The sequence below is a fragment of the Aythya marila genome (assembly GCF_965140915.1).
Source record: "Aythya marila genome assembly, chromosome: 2".
Taxonomy (NCBI): Eukaryota; Metazoa; Chordata; class Aves; order Anseriformes; family Anatidae; genus Aythya; species Aythya marila.
Window position 1 is genome coordinate 63,297,681 of NC_139043.1, and position 23,214 is coordinate 63,320,894.

General features: G+C 40.4%; 1 protein-coding gene across 8 annotated transcripts in view; it reads right to left on the reverse strand.

Moving 5' to 3' along the window:
- The window catches only part of ELMO1 (engulfment and cell motility 1), a 322,098-nt gene that overhangs the window by 241,475 nt on the left and 57,409 nt on the right, over nucleotides 1-23,214 (reverse strand). For all 8 annotated transcript variants that reach the window (XM_082753916.1, XM_082753922.1, XM_082753917.1 and 5 more), the window contains 3 exons: nucleotides 21,389-21,429; nucleotides 20,408-20,480; nucleotides 5,489-5,539 (listed from right to left, as the gene is read on the reverse strand). In XM_082753916.1, the coding sequence (XP_082610042.1) occupies nucleotides 5,489-5,539; nucleotides 20,408-20,480; nucleotides 21,389-21,429 (165 nt within the window). The remainder of the gene's footprint in view (nucleotides 1-5,488; nucleotides 5,540-20,407; nucleotides 20,481-21,388; nucleotides 21,430-23,214) is intronic.

The window sequence follows — 23,214 nt, forward strand, 5'->3', positions numbered from 1 at the left end:
TCTTCCCTGTAGATATTAGTCACATTTTTCATCTTTCTGCTAGAAAAAAAGACATCAGTAACTAGCAAATACATTTTTATTTTACTAACCAAATATGCACTTCCGTGATTTAAGTGACTTATCAACACTAATATCGATAAGTGTTGAAACTCTGTGGTGGTTTAAACTGCTACCTTCTCCTGGCTTGTTACTGCCACTTCACCGACGACTGCATACACGACAGCAAGCAGTGGAGGAGCAGACACGTTACATAACCATCATTATATGCAAACCAGATTCAACAAACCCAGCAAGACTGGCTAGCATGTGATGCCAGGTAGGCAATGAGATTCCACTTTAATTAGCAAAGGCATTAATTTTTTAACATTTTTATATTAATACTCAGCAAGCACAATTTCTACCACCCAAAGCACTGTACAAATGTAATTCACAGAGCAGTCCTGTGCAACCACTACACGTAGTTAAGGAGGCAGAAACAGAGAAACAGGGAAATGGTCACGTCTAGAGCTGTGTGCTAAAACAGTGATAAAATCATTACAGATACATAGCTGTACATATTATGCAAATATGCCTAAAAGACGTTTATACAATCCGTAGCCACTTAGGAGTGTTTGAGAAGCAGTGCTTTTTTCCTACCCCTGCTTTTGAAATAATCATTTTTTCTTACTACTTAAAATATAACTTTGAAACCTGAACACATGACACTAAACCTTTATCTATTAAAAGACAGAAGACAACTCCACTTCCCAAATCTTCCTCTTGTATTAAGTGTAGACAAATATAAAAGTAGCTCAACGACCTCCACAATCAGTGCTCTTGGTATAAGGTTTAATAATAACTAATTCACCACTATATAACAAACGTAATCACAATCATAGACTTGATCTGCAAATATGCATGTATTTACCCAACTTAAAGGTTATTAAGTCGGTTGAACACAGATTAAGGCAACTGTAGATGAATTGTAGATCAGATTCCCTGACCTTTTACTCATTAAAGATAGAGGACTTCAATGCATAAGTAAAAATAAGTTGAAAAACCCACTCCTCCCTTATATGCGTCTTATATGGGTAGATCGTAGATGAAAAAACAAAACAAACAAAAAAATCAAAAACATGTTATTAAAATCTGTAAAAGCATTCTGGGAAAATACTATGATGACTGTTAGCAAACACCCCTATTGACATGATTGCTCATGCTAGAAATGCTAATACAGCTGCTACAAACAACTCACAGGTTTGAGAACTCAATCAATCAATCTCCAACCAGGGGAGAAACAAACAAACAAACAAACAAACAAACAAAAACACATGATAAAAGCAAATGATCAGGCACTGTAAATACTACATTAGAAATGGCTACCCATTGACTCAATGTTAAAGGTATACGGTTCATGGGCAAGCCATGTCTTCCTAAGTACCCAAGAAGCTACTTTAAAACAAACAGCTAGCGGTCCAATAATCAGTTCTGTTTCAAAATCATTAAATTAAAGGCAGAGGGAGAAAGAGAACAGTTCCCTGAGCTTAGTCTTCCCAGCATTTTAGCAGCCTTTCAAAATGATTAGTCATTACAATGAGGATTTGCAGGTTGGACTCCATTTGCTGCATTGCAGGACAGAGCTGTCCTTTTGGAACAGTCTCACACTCAGGAGCAATTACAGCTCATTTATACACCTACCCATCATCCACGGGAATAAGGGTAGCACAAAATAGACAATAACAATCTGGCATTTCACCTGTCACATATGTTCAAATACAACAAAGATTGTTGCATAAAAAGCATTGAATGAGACCCCTCAGAAATGCAAATGGACAAGGGGGGGAAACAAGTCATGGAGAACAGCAAAAATGCACAACAGCACATTCTTAACAAAGAATTGTTAAGAAAGATGATAGGATGGCAAAAAAATAAATGAGAAAGATGATATAGGAACAAAGATAATATGAGAGAAATTCAATCTGTATTCAAGTTACCTAGGAAACACAGTGTCTGTGTGGTGAGTGGTTTATAGAGGAAAAAATAGCATTGTTTAGAAAAAAACAGCCTTTCAGAGAATTGCACAAACTTAGCAAACAGACCTGCGGAAACAAAGAGGCAGTTCAAATTCCCACCAGGCCCAACGACTGGCGTTTGCAAAGTTCTAACTCAAAGAAGTCTAAAATAGACACGTCATAAATCTCTGAAGGCAAGCATTTATAATGGATTTAGCAGCACACCAGAACTGCAGTTTTGCTCTTGCAGTATTAACAATGACTTTCAGGGGAAAAAAAGGGACTTATACACACACCCGAAATTATCTAAATTTGAGATTCAAAAAGAGAAAGTATTTCATTTAGATAATGGGAAGTTGGATTTCTAATCTTAATTTTAAGGAAGCCAACCCAAAAATACTGTTGTGTTTCTCCTAGCTTTCTCCTTCCCCTCACCCCACCATTTAAATCTTTAATAGTACCTATAATGGGTACATGAGCAATACACAACTTGAGACTAAAAGCAACAGAACTCAAAAGATCCTATCTTGTCCTTCTCACTCAACTCCAGCATGCAACTGTGAATGGGTATAGCCTGACTTTTGCTTCTGATGCTATTATACTATATGAAAAGTAAGAACTAGAAATGCATTTTAATTTCCTGCAGCCTTCAGAGCTGGCCGTAACTATTCCTCCCAACTCTTCAAAAAAGTTTCCTCAAAAGGCTTGTGAAGTTCAAGACAGATTTTGCTTGCCCACGATAGCCAAAAAGTAGAAAGCTTGGACCTCTCTGAAGCTACATGGACACATCCCAGGCACCAGATAATTTGTATGGGGCTCCTCTTCACTTCTTTTAATCTTTCTTTTCTTTCTTTCAAATTCCCGAACCTCTACACAGTGTTTTTGCTACTATTTTCTTTGTCTGAGGGGAGGAGGAGATAATTTCAGTTTTATACTGATACAGAGTGGGGGGGGGAGAAAGGAAAAAAATAGAATCTTAATATTATCACAGGATGAGAAAAACATTTTCTACCTGGAAGCTAGGAAAGCATCATTCCCATATTGCACAATTATATCTTTCAGCCTGCACTTTACATTATCTCCTCCATCTACAGTTGCTTTCACATAGAATTTCAGAGGAAAAAATGGAAACAGATGTCCTGTTAGCTTCTCAGGGTTAAATACAAACATTGTGTGGGTCACCAGGCTAAAAACCACAGCTTGGAAGCCTTTAATCTATCTATTTTAGGTACCTCTATGATGACCACTTCAGCAGTACCTTCAAAGCAAAGACACTATTCTAGTACGGGAACATTCAGAACTTTATTTTACCTCTATTTAAAGAATACAAATACTCTTTAATCTGACAAAAAACAACCCAGACCTTTAAAACCTGCATCCAAGTTACTTCCCTGATTATGGGGAAAAGTTAACTAAAAAAAAAAAAAAAAAAAAAAAAAAGATAATAAGCCCTGGTTTAGTGATAAATGTCAATACTGACAACTAGAAACTAGAGCGGCCTTCTAGCTCATAACAGGATGGCAGATTAGGATCCCTGCGTCACTCTTAACTGTAGGCTTGTGCAAGCATGGTCCCTAACTTGGTAGAAAATGGGTAACAGCCCAATATCCTAAGGAGCCCTGTCCTGGCTGACTGAACCTAAGGCAGATGACCAAAGAAACAGAACAAGCACAGGAGAATCTTATGCAAGGCCCTGCCTTCCGGCCCACAGCTATTAGTAGAAAGAGTTATAAATCCAAAAGTTATCTTCTGTTTGAAGGTCACATTTCCAATTGCACAAGTGACCATGCAGACAGACAGCTATTTCCACAGATGCGTCAAAGCACAGCCTCAGTTCAGTTTTGCATGGTGCAACTCATTGTGGATTTTGTGATGGGGAAGGATTCCATGAGTCATCTCATACTGTCACTCCACGTTGTGGTTACACAGAAGAATGATGCAGTGCATTTGGACCACACTGATTCCTGATGAACCACAGATGTTGTTTTGCTTTCACGACATCCTACATCTGGCCAGTAGATAGCCCTTTTTCAGTGGAGTGGATATTTGGATATTTGTTCTTACAAGTCCCAAAGGTTAGGAGCTGGTGCCAGGGCTTTCTGTTTCTTAGGAAGCTCCACCAGATGGGGTTTCCTCCACAGGTAAGTGGTTTCTCATGTACAAGGCTGTTCTGATGACATATAGCAAGAAGCTTTGGAGTCAGACTGGCAACAGCAGCTTAAGACCATGGCTCTTACTCCTACAGCTGTAAAGCTCTGTATATGACCGTGGAAAAGATGACAAAGGATAATGGAAATCTCTTGTCTTTGTTCAGACAGCTGCTGCTTAGGTGTCCTTTCTGTTAAGAGGACACACTCACGTAGATACACTTAACCAAAAACTTCAGAGGCATGCATGTGTTTTCATAATGGCTTCTTCAATTTCTGTGTATACACAAACATGCATTACAAACTCAGTCACCTCCTAAGCTTAGTATAAATCACGGTCAAGTTAAGCATGCTGGGGACAAGTGGAAATGCATATGGTATCTGGAGGACCTAGGAAATTTTTAGCAACATACATCTCTTTTTTTTTACATTGACGGTAGGTCCTACAGCTGAAAAGTGACCCATCCAGTATGTATCTCCATATGACTTCTAGATAAACAAGATTTTGCATCTGACACCACTCTTAACAGGTTCAACAGAAGCCAAATTTAAAGCACCACAGCTCTGTCTTCCTTGCTTAAATGAGCTGCAGTACACGGGGGCAGATTTTGGACATAAGAATGCAATGATTCTGCAGAAGCTAAAACACCACCACAAAGAGGTAAACCATTTTAATGGCACACTATGCTTGTCAGTAAGGAAATGTGATTGCTGCTGCCAGAGAAATACATCTTCTGGGACTAATAGTGGCTTTCAGCATGTGGCAACAGCATGGTTCAACTCAGCAGGAAAACAGGCCATTACAAGGCAACCAGCAACTCTGCTATGCTTTTTGAGGAGCTGGCAACGAGGTGGTATTGAAAAAATAAAGACAAAACAGTAAAATCTCAACATTATAGCTGCTGCTCAATCAGTAGAAACCCCAACAACAGGAAAGCTCTGACCTGCACTGCCCAGAAGAGCTCTCCCAGATCCAACCCTCAGGCTTTTCTCTTGGCTCAGAGCTCTTGGGCAGGACAGGAGAACATGAGTGATGCTGCAGTTCCAGCAGGGAAGCAGAGGTATCTTGGACATGAAAGCTCTTCCCAGTGGAAGAGAAGAAGCGAAAGACAAAGAACACCCAACTGTGACAACCCTGCCACAAAATTTGACTAGAGAGACACCACCCCAGCCCACAACTCAAAAAAAGAGATCAACACAGTCTTCTTGTGACCACACCATCACTGTCCTTTGTAGGGGGATTGTGGGATACGGTGTAGCTAAAGCCTGAAAATATATAACTTGCTTCACAGTGATTCTACTAATCAAATCTTTACTTTGAAGGGAGAGAAGAACAGAATGGTAACTTACTGGAGACGTTGTTAACCGAAGGATTGCTCCATTTTTTATCTCATTACGATTCTGAAAGAGAAAAAAAAAACACAAAGATTTCCTTAAGACATATAAAAAGATGAAACGTGCATTAAATAGAATGCCACACTAAAATAGCAACGGTACTTTCCCTTGTCTATGTGCAAAAGCTTCCCCCTTCCACATGTGAGCTAACATGCATGCAGTATGTTCCTGATTTAGGCATACTAACATTAGCTTCAAGAAATAGGTGGCTATTCATATGATATTTAACAGATCTAAACCCTTTTGAGAATGACTTCATATTTTGCAAAGTTTAGCTTCCACTGGCAACTTCTAAATATTTGTTTGAAATATACTGTCCATGGTGTCTGGCTCTGATACTGTGCCACATAGTTGAGGAGTTCGTAAGTTTGCTGAAACCTGTCATTAAACATCTGCAGGACTTAAGTTTTATCCCACTGGCTCTCTGTTTTCTATAACAAGAACATGCTGACTTAAACCACTGGAACCAACCACTGAGTTCTGCCACCACAACCTTGCATTCTCCCTCAAATTAAATACAAAATAAATAAATAAATAAATAAAGCCCTGCTGTTAGTGGTAAGTAAAGTTCAAACATGCCATAGGCCATTCTCCTTACCCTGCTGACAGAAAGAGAAGGCATTAAACATTTTCTCTTTGTTAATCTCACATAAGATGTTCAATTAAACTAAAGCTACGTGTAGATGAAAAAGTTACCGTGGCACAAGTTATGGTGTATGCTTACAGTGTCCTCACAACATTATGGCCAGTGCCCGTGTGCATGGCCTTACCCTGTGGTAAGCACGAGGGAGACGTGCACCTCTATCAGTAAGCTCCCTTCTGTTCACCACAGGTCAACATTGCAGAGGTACCCAGCACAATGAGCATGCTAACAGGTACTGGCCACCTCTGCACAATGCAACACACACTCACAGATGCATTCACGGTTCATTAGTTTGTTCATGGGCCAATATCCTCATTTGTCAAAGGTATGTGAGGAATCCCTAACAGTTTGAGAGCTAAGAGTTCATTTTGTTCTAAAAACCGCAGTGCAGGCTTTCTGCAGACTGATGTTTACACAAATAAATCAAGGTGTATTTCTTCTCAGGCAACTTCTCCCAATTTCATTTAATCCTTACAGCTCACAGTTAGACAAACCTCAAATCCAAAATGCTAAAAAAAGGATAAATCTTGCTTGAAACCAGGTCAAGCAGTCCCAAAATAAAACTCCAGTACATTGTCTCTTTCTTGGTACCTAAGTCCTCTGTGGGATTGGTTCTAGCAAACCCGCAAGATCACCCTCCGCCCACAACATTTCTTCACTCTAAATGAAATACTTAAAGTGTCAGACGACACAGTGGATACAAGAGAGACATTTTTTATGGCATCATTGCTTACATATGCAGCTAACTCATCTGAGCCCCTAGCAGTCTCCTCCTGATAGTATCATTGCCTTCCTGCCAGAACAGCCCAATGGATGTGAGCCAGACTCTACTCCAGAGAGGGGTAAAAAAAAGTAAATAAATAAAAGGTGAGTGGCTAATTACACAGCAGAGATGACACTAACAAAGTGCCAGATTTGCTCCTCCTGTAGTAAAACAGCATCAGACAAAGCTACACCTCATCACGTCTAAGGAATCTGTATGAGGTGGCAAGAGTGAATTTCTGTGGTTAAACCCAAATCAATGTTGAAGCAAACTCACTTTCCAAACACTTGTGGCAGCTTAAACTGTTACCACCTCCTGATTTGTGGAATTGAATATGAGTAATTGCTTCAAGACACAGTTGGCATAGGCTAACTTCATCTCAATCAACATCTTAGGCTAAATCACTGGACATCAGTTGGGTTAGGCTACAGTATACAGGTATGCACGTGCACATCGAGTTACATCAGTTTTACTTTTAAGACAGCAAATCCCAGCATGCAACAACGTTAAAAAACAGAGAATCAGATAATACTTAAACAGCTTAAACCGTACCAATCACATGCATAAATAAATAAATAAATAAAATAAAAGTGAAGGACAACAAGGCAATCAGGCCCAGCCAGCATGGGTTCATGAAATGTAGTTCCTGCTTGACAAATCTGATCTCCCCCTATGATATGATGACATGTTTAGTGGACAAGGAAAAGGATGTGGTCTATAGCAAAACATTTGGTACTGTTTCCCACAGCGTTCTCCTGGAGAATCTGCCTGCTCCTGGCTTGGACAGAGGTATTGTTCATTGAGTAAAAATCTGTCTGGGCAGTCTGGCCTAAAGGGCCACAGTGAATGGAGTTAAATCCAGTTGGAGGCTGTTCACCAGTGGTATCCCCCAGGGCTCAGCACTGGGGCTGGTTCTGTTTAACATTTTTATCAGCACTCTTGATGAGGGGATTGAGTGCACCCTCAGTGAGTTTGCAGACACCACGTTGGGCAGGAGTGTTGACCTCCACTTGAGGGTAGGAAGGCTTTGTAGAGGGATCTGGATAAGCTGGATTGATGGGCCACATCCACTTGTATCACTTGTATGGGATTCAACAAGGCTTAAGTGCTGGGTGCTGCACTTGGGTCATAACAACCCCATGCAGACGTATAGGCTTGGAGAAGAGTGGCTGGAAAGTTGCCAGCAGAAAAGGACCTGGGGGTGCTGGTTGACAGTGGGATGAACATGAGCCAGTGGTGTTCCTCGGTGGCTGAGAAGGCCAGTGCCATCCTGGCCTGCATCAGAAATCATGCGGCCAGCAAGAAGGGATTGTCCTCCTGTACTCAGCTCTGGTGAAGCCACACCTCGAGCGCTGTGCTCAGTTTTGGGCCCCTGACCACACAAAAGGTTTGGGTTGCTTGAGTGTGTGCAGAGAAGAGCACCAAAACTGGTGAAGAGAAAACAAGAGGGGTGAGGAGCAGCTGGGGGTGCTGGGGGCTGCTCGGTCTGGAGAGGAGAAGGCTGAGGGCAGAGCTCCCCACTCTCCACAGCTGCCTGACAGGAGGCTGCAGCCAGGAGCAGTGTGTTGCTCTCCTTGCTCAGGAGACAAGCGATAGGACGTGAGGTGACAGCCCCAGGCTGCACCAGGGGGGTTTGGGCTGGGTGTCAGGAAGGATTTCCTCTCAGAGAGCGTGGCCAGGCCTTGGAAGGGGCTGCCCAGGGAGGTGGCAGGGTCTCCAGCCCTAGAGGTATTTAAGAGACGTATGGATGTGGCGCTTAGCAACATGGTTAAGAGGTGGTAGTGTTAGGTTGATGGTGGACTTGATGATCTTAAGGTCTTTTCCAACCTAAATGATTGTATGGTTCTATGAAAAGTGAAAGTCCACTAATATCATTATGAAAGTGTTGGAGCTAAGTAAATAGACTGTTCTTAAACAAATAAAGAGCACCCACGCAGGTTTATTCTTTCAGCAGAATAACTTTAAGCACAGAGTTTCTCATGTTTCCTGTTACAATTAACGTGAACTACCAAATGAGATGAACAAATGAGTTTGTGGTTTAACAAGTTAAGTCACTTCATCTGGGCCACAACAAGCATATGTGCAAACACTCTTAGTCCGTTGCAAACACAAGTTAGACTAAATCTGAAATGCTCTCTACGCAGTCAAGTAAACAAGTTAAAACAAAAAAACTAATTACATAAATACACAACCAACCTAAACAAATGAGAAAGATCTTGTTAAAAAACACCCTATTCTCTCCACAGTCCAACGAATTTAAAACGAGCATAAAAAGGGAAGCTGATAACCTCACTGAAATTCAGATACCACAAACAGACAAACAAGGGCAGTACTATTCTCCAGAGTGACTGTATGTCAGCAGGTGCTATATAAAATAGCACGGGAATAAGAGAACACACAGTACATAAAAGCGTCCTTGGAAGTTTTGTTTAGGGTCTTTCTGTTTATTTACCAAGATGAATCTGAAACACCACATACTCCAAATTCCACCACATGTCTGAGCCCACAGCCCACAAGACCTTTCTCTAATCACCCCTGGCTCACAGCAAAACACATCAGTCTGTCCTGTGCAGTGCATTCAGTTGCTGCTATCACCAGCAGCTAGTCTTCAATTTCCGATTTAGACAAAGGCTTAAGGAAAACTGACAGTGCCTTTTATATGTAAGTTTTCACAGTATCAAGTTTCTAATGCAGCAGGCTAGCCAAACCTTGCAAAGAGTTAGATATTCCCCAATCAAAAATCCAATTTTGTTTATCCATGCTACATAATGACTGAAGCGCCTACCACGAAACAGCATCTAAGTGTACAATTAAGCCAAGAGGATTTCCTACATGAACTGTGTGGTGCAGTATTCAGCATGCCAGTTAATTGCAATCGCAACATTTATACACAGTTAATCTGCTTAGCATTAGGGACAGCATCCTGTGGATTGCCTTAACAGAATAACAGAATGTCATTCCAACACAGCAGCCTGCCTTTAGTAATCGCCCTTGTATGCATCACAGCTATTCAGGACAGGGCACACCACCACCTGAGGGGCCAGGGTAGACCCCTTCCAGGATATTTCTGATCTCATGTGTACATTGTTTGTAGATGTTGTTCATGATGTCAATCTGTATTAGGAAAGCTTATTCCTGAGCAGAAAGTAACTACTTAAACATCACTATCCAAAATGCCCCTAAAGAAACTCTGCAACAAGAAAATAGACTTGTTATGTTACCTAGGCCTAAGACAGCAGTTATATTATGGATACAAATAAGCTCCACTTGAAATATTACACCTTGCAAGAACACACACTCACAAGATTTTATTCTAACCAAATACATAGCATTTCCAAGCACCATATATTTGCATGACACTTTCCAAGCTGAGTTTTCAACAGACATGCAAATACAATCGCAGAAATACAAAAACTACAAAACACTGCAGGAAGTAGAAGATACCTGGACTGTTTGCTTCGTGTTCTCTTTTTAGGGCCATCTGACTTCCACATCCACTGGCTGGAGCAACACAAACCTATGCTATCTGCCATCAGATTATGTTCCTTCCCAAAGATTTGCCTTTATTGTGCCACAGACAATTTTGTCCAAATCACATGCAGAAGGCTTGCATTTAAACAGCAAGGTTAGCAGAGAATTAGGAGTCCACCAAACCCTGACTAAAGGATGAAGGTATGTGCATTTGCTTTCAAAAATTCCTATCAAAACAGTCAAATCATTTACTCAGAGTTTTTCTGGAGACACACTTTGGAAAACGTATCAAGTAAAACTGAGGTTTATTTTGCCATGTATTTGTCTTATCACTTTAATAACCTGTTACACCCAGCAAAATGCCTCATGATTCAGCCCACTGCAATTGATTGGAATGGAATGTTTGCTTAACATATTTGAGGATGACCTACAAGCGTTGGTTCCTGTGGTTATAGCTCACTCAGCATTATTTTTACCCTTGACCAGTTTTCTTCACAGACACCTCTAGCCAAGCTAAAGAATAATAGCCAAGAAATTCAGAATTCTTTACATATTTACATTAAGTAGTTAATTGTTCCCTATTTCCACACTACTGTTATTTTGTTACATCTTCCTTCAAGCTGACCCAGCAACAAAAAATTAGAGCTATGAATTATACTTGATGTCACAGAGTTATCAAGTCTAACGTTTTTACCGGGATGAGTATGGGCAAGTAGTAAAGAAGAGCAAAAATGCTGCATAAGTTTTGTTGATACATAATGATAATTAAAGTTACAACTCAGGAGAAGTGGAGTCCATGCTGACAAGCCTCCCTTAAATCATTGACTCAAAGTGTTGCAGAAGCCAGCAAACATCGAGTATCACAACTGCTGTTGTGAACTAGCCAGAGAGCTTCTTTTTGCCATGACACAAGAAATTGTGGCAAAGGGAGACAAAGGTCTGGATCACTGCAACTGTTCAATTTACAACATAGCCTCCAAATAGTTGTCTTTTCAGATCAGAAGGTGTGATGAACCACAATGCAGGGGCCTTGCAGGAGTATGGGGCTGGGAAAGAGCATTGCTCATGCTAGCTTCACTGCTAGAGACAGAGGATGTGGTGACTCTAAACCTTGCATCAGAGCAACTATTGGGAATACAAGCTTACTCGCTGAGGGGTTTTGTGAGCCAGTTCCAAACTATGTTCAGCCCATGATGATAATGGTGCCATTTTTAATGTTGTCTTTTAAATATAAGGACATTTCATTCATCTGCTTATTGATAACAGTCTATTCTTAGTCAGTCACAATTTCATCGCTTTTTTTTTTTTTTTTTTTAATCTTATGCCTTTGAGGACTCCCTATGCTTTTTAATTCTTCTTTCCTACCACCTTCATCATAGAATCACTTAGGTTGAAAGCGACCCCAAGGATCACCCAGTTCCAACCCCCCTGCCATAGGCAGGGACACCCCCCACTGGACAAGGTTGCCCAAGGCCCCATCCAGCTTGGCCTTGTGCACCTCCAGGGATGGGGCATCCACAACTTCCCTGGGCAACCTGTGCCAGTGCCTCACCACCCTCTGAGTGAAGAATTTTGTCCTTATAACTAGTCTAAATCTACTCTCTTTCATTTTAAAGCCATTCCCCCTTGTGGTATCACTACACTCCCTGACAGAGTCCCTCCCCACCATTTCTGTAGGCCCCTTTAAGTACTGGAAGGCCGCTATAAGGTCTCCCCAGAGCCTTCTCTTCTCCAGCCTGAACAACCCCAACTGCCTCAACCTGTCTTCTGAGGAGAGGTGCTCCAGCCCTCTGGTCACCCTCACAGCCATCCTCTGGACATGTTTCAATACATCCATGTCCTTATCATAGAATTATTCAGGTTGGAAAAGACCTCTAAGATCATAAAATACAATCTTTAACATAATACTGACAAGTCCACCACTAAACCGTGCTACAAACCTATACCTAAATGTTTCTTGAAGACCTCCAAGGATAGTGGTGACTCAACCACTTCCCTAGAAAGCCTATTCCAACGCCACATGACCCTTTCAGTAAAGAAATTTCTCTTGATATCCAATGTAAACGTCCCTAGTGCAACTTGAGGCCATTTCCCCTCATCTTATCACTTGGTGGTTCCACAGGCCCACCTCTCAAACCTGTCCAGGTCCCTCTGGATGGCATCCCTTCCTTCCAGCATGTCAACCGCACCACACAGCTTAGTGCCATTGGCAAACTTTCTGAGGGTGCACTCAGTCCCACTGTCCATGTCATGATGTTAAGATGTTAAACAGCAACAAAACCAGTAGCAACCCCTGAATAATGCCATTCATAACTGGTTTCCACTTGAACATGAAGTCATCAACCACAATTCTTTGAGTATAACCACCCAGACAATCCTTATGCACCGAGTGGTCCCGCTGTCACATCCATGTCTCTCCAATTTAGAGACAAGGACCTCATACAAGACAGTGTCAAATGCTTTGACCAAGTCCAGGTAGATGACATCAACTGCTCCTTTTCATCCCTATGTGCTTGTTGCATGAAATGGAGGAGAGCAGATGCTGAGTTCCCTCCATTTGTTTTGAGAGACTTTTGTGCGATTCTGCAAAGGGAGTTGCCTTCATTTTTGCTTTCGTTATCATTACTCAGCTCCTTGCTGTGTTTGCAGACAGGACATCTTTCTAATTCCTGCCTTCCCCAAGCTGGGTGGAGTCACTAGTATTTGTTCTTCTTCAGAGGTGCTTTTGCTTGTGACCCAATTTTTGCTGAATACAACTTGCAATTGTACAGTCATGTGAAATTCCACCATGCCATTACAATCTCCCTGTGTGGGAGTATATGCAAATGATAGGACAAGAACTGAACCACTTATAGGGTTGAGGTTTTTTGGAGGTTGTTGGTGGTGTTTTGTTTTGTTTCATTTTTTTCCATTCACATTTTAAGCACTTATCTGTTCTCATTGATCAACTGAATTTCACTGAGATAAATACTAAGAATTTTCACTTTCATGTCTAATTTCAATCCAGACTTGAACTGGACCAAACTATGTCCAGCCTTTCCTTTTCTCTACATTCAGTGTGACATGGTATTCCCCTCATATTCTTAAACTTCTTACTGTTTTGGGGCACCTGCAAGATCTTTCAGAAATTGCTAACACTACAGGTAGCAGACAAGATCAGACTGGCCATGCTCCTTCCTGCTTGCTGCTAATACTACCCTATGGACTCCAGCAATAAACAGTGGACATCGGTGTATTTCTTCAGTAGGCAGAAGCAAAATTTGAGTATCTATGTGTTAAATGACTTTCAATCCTACTTCATTCAGGCTGATTTCAGTAACAGTAGTCATCCTTATCTAGCAAGTTAGTCCAAGTTTTTAGGACTTACTTTTTAGGACTTTTGGCTCAGGCTAAATTTTCCAAAGAAAAACAAAATCATTGTGTCCTGTCAACCTGCTAAACTTTCTGTCCCACTATGAACAACTTAATTCTTCTTTTGCTTGCCTCTTTTTTAAGCATGTGGTATAGCAATATATTTAGTTATGTATTTAGTTCCACATCAAGACTGATGAGAACCAACAAGTGTGTTTTTTTTGGTTTGTTTTTAAGGCTGCATACACGTTTATTCTTCTGAAAAAAAAATAATGTCATTTTGCCTCACGTATAATCAACTAAAAAGGAAAGGCTCTGAAAATATGTTTGTTATAGCAATTGAATGTAGGTACAAGTACACCACAAGCACTGTGTAACTGTTCCAGTTCAGCTGATACGAAGCAGGTCTGTATAAGATCCATTTGACAGAAAAATCATAGAGTCATAGAATATCCTGAGTTGGAAGGGACCCTCAAGGATCATCAAGTCCAACTCTTGACACCGCACAGGTCTACCCAAAAGTTCAGACCATGTGACTAAGTGCACAGTCCAATCTCTTCTTAAATTCAGACAGGCTCGGTGCAGTGACCACTTCCCTGGGGAGCCTGTTCCAGTGTGCAACCACCCTCTCTGTGAAGAACCCCCTCCTGATGTCAAGCCTAAATTTCACCTGCCTCAGCTTAACCCTGTTCCCGCGGGTCCTGTCACTGGTGTTAATGGAGAAAAGGTCTCCTGCCTCTCGACACCCCTTTACGAGGAAGTTGTAGACTGTGATGAGGTCTCCCCTCAGCCTCCTCTTCTCCAGGCTGAACAGGCCCAGTGACCTCAGCCGTTCTTCGTACGTCTTCCCCTCCAGGCCTTTCACCATCTTCGTAGCCCTCCTCTGGACACTCTCCAACAGTTTCAAGTCCTTTTTATACTGTGGTGCCCAGAACTGCACACAGTACTCGAGGTGAGGCCGCACCAGCGCAGAGTAGAGTGGGACAATCACCTCCCTTGACCTACTAGCGATGCCGTGCTTGATGCACCCCAGGACACGGTTGGCCCTCCTGGCTGCCAGGGCACACTGCTGGCTCATATTCAACTTGCTGTCTATCACGACCCCCAGATGTTCTTTAACTCCTCTTCATACTTGAACAACCACCCATTTAGAGGGATGGATGGTTTTACATGGTGCAGTGAACAAACATAATAGCCCAACGCTAAATGGGGATGGTTCTGACTTCTCTCCTTCCCCATGAAATCCTGCAACTTCCAAAATGCTGGCTATAGTACTTTTTGGACAACTTTTCAGAGTGGTGGAGGAGAGGAGAATCATCTCATACCTTTTTAATTCATCATATCTGCTTAACAAAAAGTTTGCATGATCTAATATAAGGGATGGTGCAAGACCCTTGAATCATGTCCAGGGAAGGATTGGAGAGAACCAGTCAAAACCCCAGATCAATAAATTCTCAGCTGGGTTTGTTCACACATGGGCTCATCAAGTAGTTATACAACTGTTTATACAACACAAAAATGGAGGCAGGAAAGTGAAAGAGACTGAAAAGCAAAACTGTACTTTATCATAGCAAACTGTGATTTTATTTGGCAAGACCAACTTCAAACCGCCACCTTGGCTTAGGTCTTCAGATTTTTATCTCAGTAACAGCATTTGCTTAAGGAGCTACAGCTCCTGCACTGACCCCTCTTTGCTAGGGGTAAATGCATCGGGTAAACTGCATCAGAAAACTGATTTCAACTTAGCAAAAACCCACATGTTGTTTTTAGTTGTTGTTCTGTTGTTGTTTTAAATGTCCGTTCCACTTCCCTGTTCTCACTTCCCCACATGATCTCACCAACAATACTATGTGCCCAGCTAAGTCAATCATTTCCTGATGTTTACTTTGCAGGGTGCTGCTCTTATATTTCCAACTTATCAGAGGACGATGGTGCTGCTTGTTATCTGGCTCCTGCTTCCGTCTTATTGGGACAACTCTGTGGTTACTTGAATTGGGGAACCGATGCAGGTTAAAAATATCTTGCAACTTTTTTTTCTGCAATCCATAAGAAGGATGTCTGCCTACAGTGTAATAGCTCTGGTGCTTTGCAGAACAAATGGTACCTAATGATGTTGTCTTGGTAGATCACTCCACCTGAAGATGAGTAAATCATGCAAAGTAGGGACTTTTTTTTTTTTTTTTTTTTTTTTTTTTAAATAAAATGGTGCAGTTTCAACAGTATTCAAGCTGGGGTAAGTGTAGGTTGCTGGAGAAAATGGTAGTTCAGCTTTTTTCATTCCCTTCTCTAGTACCTCAGTGACTGTATTGCTAGAAAGTGAGTTAGTTGAAATAATGGATCAGGCAGAAGAAAGGTCTGGATTTTTTCCTCCTTTTTGTAAAAGAAGTGGGGGAGGAAGAGGAAATTTTCAGATTAAATGATTGACTGTACTGCTGCATGGCTGTAGATCTCAGGTAAGGAGAGTGTTGGTAGCCCACATGCTAGAAGGTTATGCGCAGAATCACGCTGTTTGCAGGTTGTAGAATTGTACAGGATCAGGTACACCCTGTAACCCTAACATGGGTGCAACTTGGTTTATTTACTAGCTTCTGCAGTCTTTGTATAGGGGTAGTTAAACAGTATGCAGAAACTGCTAGCGATTCATGTTTTTTCAAGGAGCATGCTATCCTTTAATTCTGAAGTGAAGAACTGTAAGATACTCCCTGTTTCCAGCAGCTTCTTGGAAAATGAATATTATTACAGGATTAACTACCTCAGTATTTCTTCTAAAACACTAGAGGCCTGTCATGCCAAGACATACAATGTTGATAATTGCATCCATATCTTTTAACTCTCACCTTATTAAAGCTTTTGGTGACCAAAAATGAACCCCCCCAAAAATTGCTACCAAGTCAGCCTATTGTAATATCAAACCCCATATTCTACCTCCAGCTGTAAGAAGAGCAAATGCCACTCAGGATCATGATCTGACTGTTTTCACTCTCTTCATGCTTCCACAGCAACCACATTTGTTGCACTACATATTTTTGAGGCTACATCTATACTTCGTCCATGCCTGCTTTTACAACCTTTTGTGACAGCAAGTTCAAGATGTTCATCGGCTGCTGCATGAACCTTCATCTGTTTTAAACTGACACCCTAACTGCTTTCATCAAGCACTCCCTACTTCTCATCTTGCAGATTTCATAATGGCAGCTCCACATTCAGCTTGTCCACTACTTTACTGACTTGGTAAATGTTGATCCTGACCCCTCCTGACATTTTTCTCACCAAACTGAGGAAACTTTGCATTGTGAGGCAGCTGCTCAATCCCATTAATCATTTCACTTGCCTTTTTATGTATTTTATCTGACAGTACCACGTTCTCCTTAAGATGTGACAATGAGGCATACCCTTAAATGCACTGCACAGAGCCACTCAGCCGCCTTTCCCCAAATTCCTAGTTTTGCCACCAAAGAACACAATGGACAAATACCCAAGCTGTGGTTTTCAGCCCAAGAACACTTTTAGCATACACAATTATACAGCCATTTTCTACTCCTCATATAACATTTTCTGTCCTCTAACTGAGCTTGCCCAGTCTATAGTGTTCCCGAGTTGTTACACCTGATATACACTAGCATCTATTCAACTACAACTTGGACAGAATGATGCAAAGGTGACTTTTTTTTGTTCTCTACTGTACAGCACCTAGCACAATATGATCCTGATTCAAGAGGCAGGCTTTTAGATGTTTGAGCTATCAGGGAACTCCTCTTCTCCCTGATAACAAAGGCCTTAAAAATATATATAATAATACGCATCATAATGCAATACTAGTCAAAGACATTATGATTAAAACACCAACTAGACTTGAGCTTAGGCACTATGCCTGCTTGATTTTCTTGTTCACATAACTTCTTTCATTTCTGACATTTTTTAAAAACAACTGCCAAAATAAATCATTAAATTTTCCACTGCCCTTTCAGGGGCACAGATATAGCCAAACCAGAACCCAGGAGGCAGCAGTCCAGACTGCAGCTCCTGTGACAAGCCTCATCTCCAGGAGGAATACAGCCTGGCTCAAGATTTGTTAGAAGCCTGCCTTTAATACAGTCTGAGGGAGTTATTGTTACTCCTGTAGAGGCATTTTTTTCCAAATACAATAATAAATAAAAAAGAAAGAAAGAACTGTATGGGTGTTGTTTTTATTTATATATGGCATAATCAGGAAATATAGGTCAGCTACAAAAGATAAAGAGTTCTGTGTATGACAACCAAAACACAGATGCTCTGTTTGTCACCCAAAACAAAAACATAATTGTAAGCCATGTGTTGCCAGTCCCCCATTTATAACATTTTCACTTCAAAGTTTCTTGTTACCTTGTACAAGATTTCCCTAATTGCTTTTCTTTCTGTTAATTTTAAAAGTAGTGATATTTTAAAGTCATCCCTACCTGCAAGGCCTCAAAAGCCGGAGTTACCCAGGCTCTGCAAAAACATTACCTATAAATACAGTTTTCCTGCATATGTACAGACATACATGTACAATTATACTTCGAGAGCAGTGGAAAAAAAATACTTATTTGAAGTTGTTACTGGAGCAAAGGAGCTCTGCTCATCTCATAGCAAGAGGCAGATTAAAACGTGTGCTTTAACCACCTAGTCATTAGTGCTGTAGCTTCACTGAAGTGCACGCGTTTGTCCACATCCCTGGTGTTTTTCATGTTTCTCAAGCAACAATATCTTATCACACACAATCGAAGGAAAATATGCAGAAGGGGTCTCAGCCTGTATAAGCCTCTCTTTATAGCCTCCATCCAACAAGCAGTGATAAACATTGAACAATATCTAATAAAAGTCACAGACATCTGAGTAATACTGGTGGCATTTAGAACTCTTCTCATATTTATGTGACTCAGAATCAGACACTGCATATTTTCAGTAGAGAATAAACAAACTCAAAGTCCTCTCTGCAGTACAATCCAAAATATTCTAGAAGTCCATCCTTTTCCACCCTTGTTGCAATCTAAAGGCAGCCAAAAGCCATCACACTTCCTTTCATGCAGAACAGAAAACATCTATGTTCTCCAAAACAGGATCCTACCCACCAAAGGTAGAGGCAAAGCCTCTTCTGATTGCATTGGGACAAATTCCTTCAACAAACCAGTGTATTTGCTCAAACCTTCTTCTTGGAAATATTCACTGTACAATCAGAGTTTAAATGCCAACAGGCAAGTTCAGTTGGGTCTAGCATATTGAAAAATGCTGTGTCACAAATCAGGGCAATTAGCAAAGCAGTCCCACTATTTAATTTGGGTGGAGGAATAACAGCAACCAGTAATTACTTTAACAGTTTTTCTTGACAGACACTTCAAAGGCCATGACAATTGAAATTAGAGGAGAGAAGAGATTAAAAAAAAAAAAAAAAAAAAAAAAAAAAAAGAGAGAGAGAGAAAAGGGAGATCCCAAAACAAACTATGACATACTGAGAAGGTTGGCTGGGGTTACAAACAGTTAAATGAAAAACTGAAACTGGTCTGTTAAATTAAAAAAAAAAAAAAAAAAAAAAAAAAGCGCTGCACTATCTTATGAGCAACTGTTCTAGCTGTCTTGCTAAATTTAGTCTTTCTAAATGCTTAACTGTATCTAAGTTCCTTTTATTTCTTGGGCGTGGATAAGAATTACAGCAAGAGAAAAGTTAGTTCATGTCTCAGCTGCGTTTAGCAGCTCCTAAACATCTGTGAAATGCAAAACAGAAACAAAACACCCTTCAGCTTAAGAGTAAACCAAAACTGAACTGATAACAAGACAGTAGCAAGGGTTATCTGCCTCTATGCAGCTAAGCTCAGGTCTATTTAGTTTAAAACCTGAGGTTAGGGAATCTTCATGCTGACCTCAGCAGGTTTTGAATCACTCTCTTTTTTTTCATTGATTAGAAATGGTACCTCTGCAGCTCTATTTTGTGCAACTTTCCAAACTTTTTTTTTTTTTTTTTTTTTTGCTGATTTCAGCTTTTCTATCAGTGATACTAGGAACGAATGTACTACTTTGTCTAATTCAGATTAACATGTCCAATTTATTCAGACTAAGCATTCCATTTTTATTATAGCTACAGCCATTTCATTACTCTGTGCTGAAATCATTGCATCACTTCATGAATCACCCACTGCCATGCTATCTGCAGACCAAAAAGAGGCAGCAACATAACTTACAGAGCAGGATAGCAACAGGACAGCAGGCAGGAAGGAGTAGCAAATATTACAGTCAAGGATTATTTCTACCTGATCAGCCAAAGAGAGAAGCAATATGCACTGAAATTATTCTCAGACTTCAAAGAGCCCTTCGTGCTTTACATATTTCAATTTCCTGCACACAACTTTTCAGCAGAATACTAAATATGCACAAACATGAAAGCTGATGGCCTCAGTGCTGAAGCTTGATTAAACTTGATAGACATGAGGGCCTCGGCACGTTCAAACTTTTATTTCACCTTTCTGAACAAAAGAAATTAGTGCAAAAGCATTAAGTAGATCTCCCAGTACCTACCCTCTCACTGACAGTATATTATGGAAAAAGCTTCATATTTTTTATAATTAGTATTAAAAAAAAAAGTGGCAGTTGTTTTGATAGTCTGTGCAAGAGGTGTGTTGAATGATTTACCTACCTTCTCTGTGATGTAGAAGTTAGAACTGTCAGCATGTTGCAGTGCAAATTGATCATGATTTGCAAGAGACCACCTTAGAAAGATGAAAACAAGTTAAATCACAAAATGAAACCTTAAAATAAAAAACATTTACACAACTTTACCATGATGAAACAAGTGCCTGTATGTCCCATGTATTTCTCATACTTACTCAGTCTTCAATTATGTGCTAAAAAAAAAGAAAGCACGCTTACATGGGGAAAACCTCAGTACAAATATATCCCTTAAGTTAGATATTTTCCCTTTTCATAAGCGAAACAAAGCTCTACATTGTCACTGCACTGACACTTCAGTGCTCCAAAAATAAATTGATAATGATCTGATAATTCATTCCAGATCTGTTAAAAAAATAGGAAGTATAATTCTTCGCTTGCAGTTAGCAAGATCACTATATTACTAAAAACATTTACAGTACCAGGATTTTATGCTATCTTATACAATACCCAATGCATATAGTACTAAATTGATATATTACATTACTCAAAATATTGTCTCTCTAATTCAGCATCAATTTGATGAATGTAAACTAGCTTTTTCTCTATGGTAGCGCTTGCTGGAAACAGCATTTTTTCAAATATTTGCATACCAAATCTAAAGCAAGACATTTCCCTTAGCGAGTTATTAATTCATGCTGCAGGACTTGGTTGCCACATTTTAGTTTCACGTGAGCATTCATGTCAACTAGACCAGCCTACAGCATCCAGTAGGTACTGTTTATAAATCCAAGCCACAACCAATGCAGTACTTCCTTAACTGTGGTCCTCTGTTGATCTGTGATACATTGCAAATCCAAAAATCTAAAGATAAAACAACTGCAAGGTTGAAAAGTCTAATGACTTGTCATAAAGGATATCTAAACTTTCTTCAGAATACTCATAACCTCCTGGTTGGCTTAAATCAAAAAGGTATAGTATCTAGTATGTCGTGTATGGCAGAACTTACCCATCGCAGACTTCTTTTATTATTGAGGACAGTGGTTTTTTCTGGTTAAGGAGAGAAGAAAAAAATAAAAATCACTGAATTAGAAAGGCCTGAGGTCTGAAAATAATTCCAAAACTACAGATTCCGAATAAGAAAACAAATTAGTAGCATTTATTTTTCTTTTCAATATTAAGCTTGGAAGGACCCAAAAGTTTTCTGGTGTTTTGGGCTGATAATCTAAAAAGACAGCTATTCTATACATATTCTCCATGATATTATCAGTCCTTTATGTCATCGTTAACCTATATGGCATCAACTCAGCTTCTCCACTGAGAAATCAAAGGGTCTTTTGTGTGTACTGCATTTCACTGCAGCAGAAACAGAAAATTCAGATATCAACAAAAACATTTTCCAGCAATGACATCTGAAGCAAGATGACATTCAATATTTTTAAACCTTTTAAACCTTTTTTTTTTTTTTTTTAGCCTTTTCACATACCATACATGTGATGACAGTAACCCTCTCTAAGTATGCATATACAGGCTCCCCTCTGATAAAACAAACTGGAAGGTGTTACAATCCCAGATGTATCAGTTCTGCTTTATGTTCTGCATCTGCAGGCACAAGCATTTGGACTGACTGAAAACAGCCCTGCTGCTTTGGGTCCCAAAGAAGAAGGAGCAGTCTAGTCTGGTGATGGTGCAATACTCTGAATGTTGCTCTAAACATAGGGTGCACACACAAGTGCTTTTAGGAAATTTCTGGGTGAAAGAAAAATGCATGTTTTTAACCTAAAGTATAAATGAAGTTAAATGGGAAAAAAAATAAAATAAAAAAGAAACAGAAAAATTTCACTTTTGGATGACTACAGGGTCTTTTTCCTCCAAGACTGGGTGACCACACAATCTATCGCATACATCTGTTGCTTTGTGAGAACTCCCCAAATGACCCACGGAGCCTCCTCTTTACTTTCAACAATCACAGTTCAACAGTTCATTGAATTCTTAAAAAAAGAAAACCACACAGCAACCTATAAACAACCCAGAAGCCAACACTGTTACCAAAAGCAGCAGACTCCCTTTAGTGTTTATGGAAAATTGATAAAGCTAAAAGTCAGCTCAGTAGCAGGGTGTACTATGGGGAGGGAGAATTATTTTTCCTTTTGGATTTGTTTTCTAAACAGCACAGACAGAAAACAAGGGATGAAAAATCCCTGCTCACACCAGATTCAGGGAAGGATGTGTTATTTCAACAGTCTACTGTCAACTAAATCTTTTTATATACAGGTTAAAATGTAAAATGAGCATTTTAATGGAAGATAAATGAAAGCAACTGCTGAAAGAATCCCGTCCCCTCTTGCCATACCTTCTGGGTCCTTGCTTTCCACCCTTCCTCTTTCACTGCCATTGCTGTTTTCATGTGACCACGCAGATGAGTCACACAAGGGAACCTGATCAAACTAAAAAGCGACATAGGAAAAAGCAAAGGAAAAGAAACTTTCATCTGGATCTATATCCTCATCTGACTTGCTATGTGCCTAAATGAAAAGCAAATGCCAGTACACAAGAGAAAAGGCAAGAAGCACAAAACTGTTCTCCTCTGCAGCAGCCAGCATGCACCTTCTCCATAGCATCTTCTCGCCTTTGTGTCTGCAGCTGGGACCAGATGAGGCAGATCACACAAAAGAAGGTTTTCCTCCCCACAACTTACAAAGAGAAGAGAAAAAGGAAAAAAATCCCACTGATGGAGGAGCACTGGGCTGTCCAGCTCTGGATAAGGCCCAGTTGGTGTCCAATGGGCACGTGCCGGCTTGCAGGTGAGCTACCCCAAATGGAGTGTGCAGATCT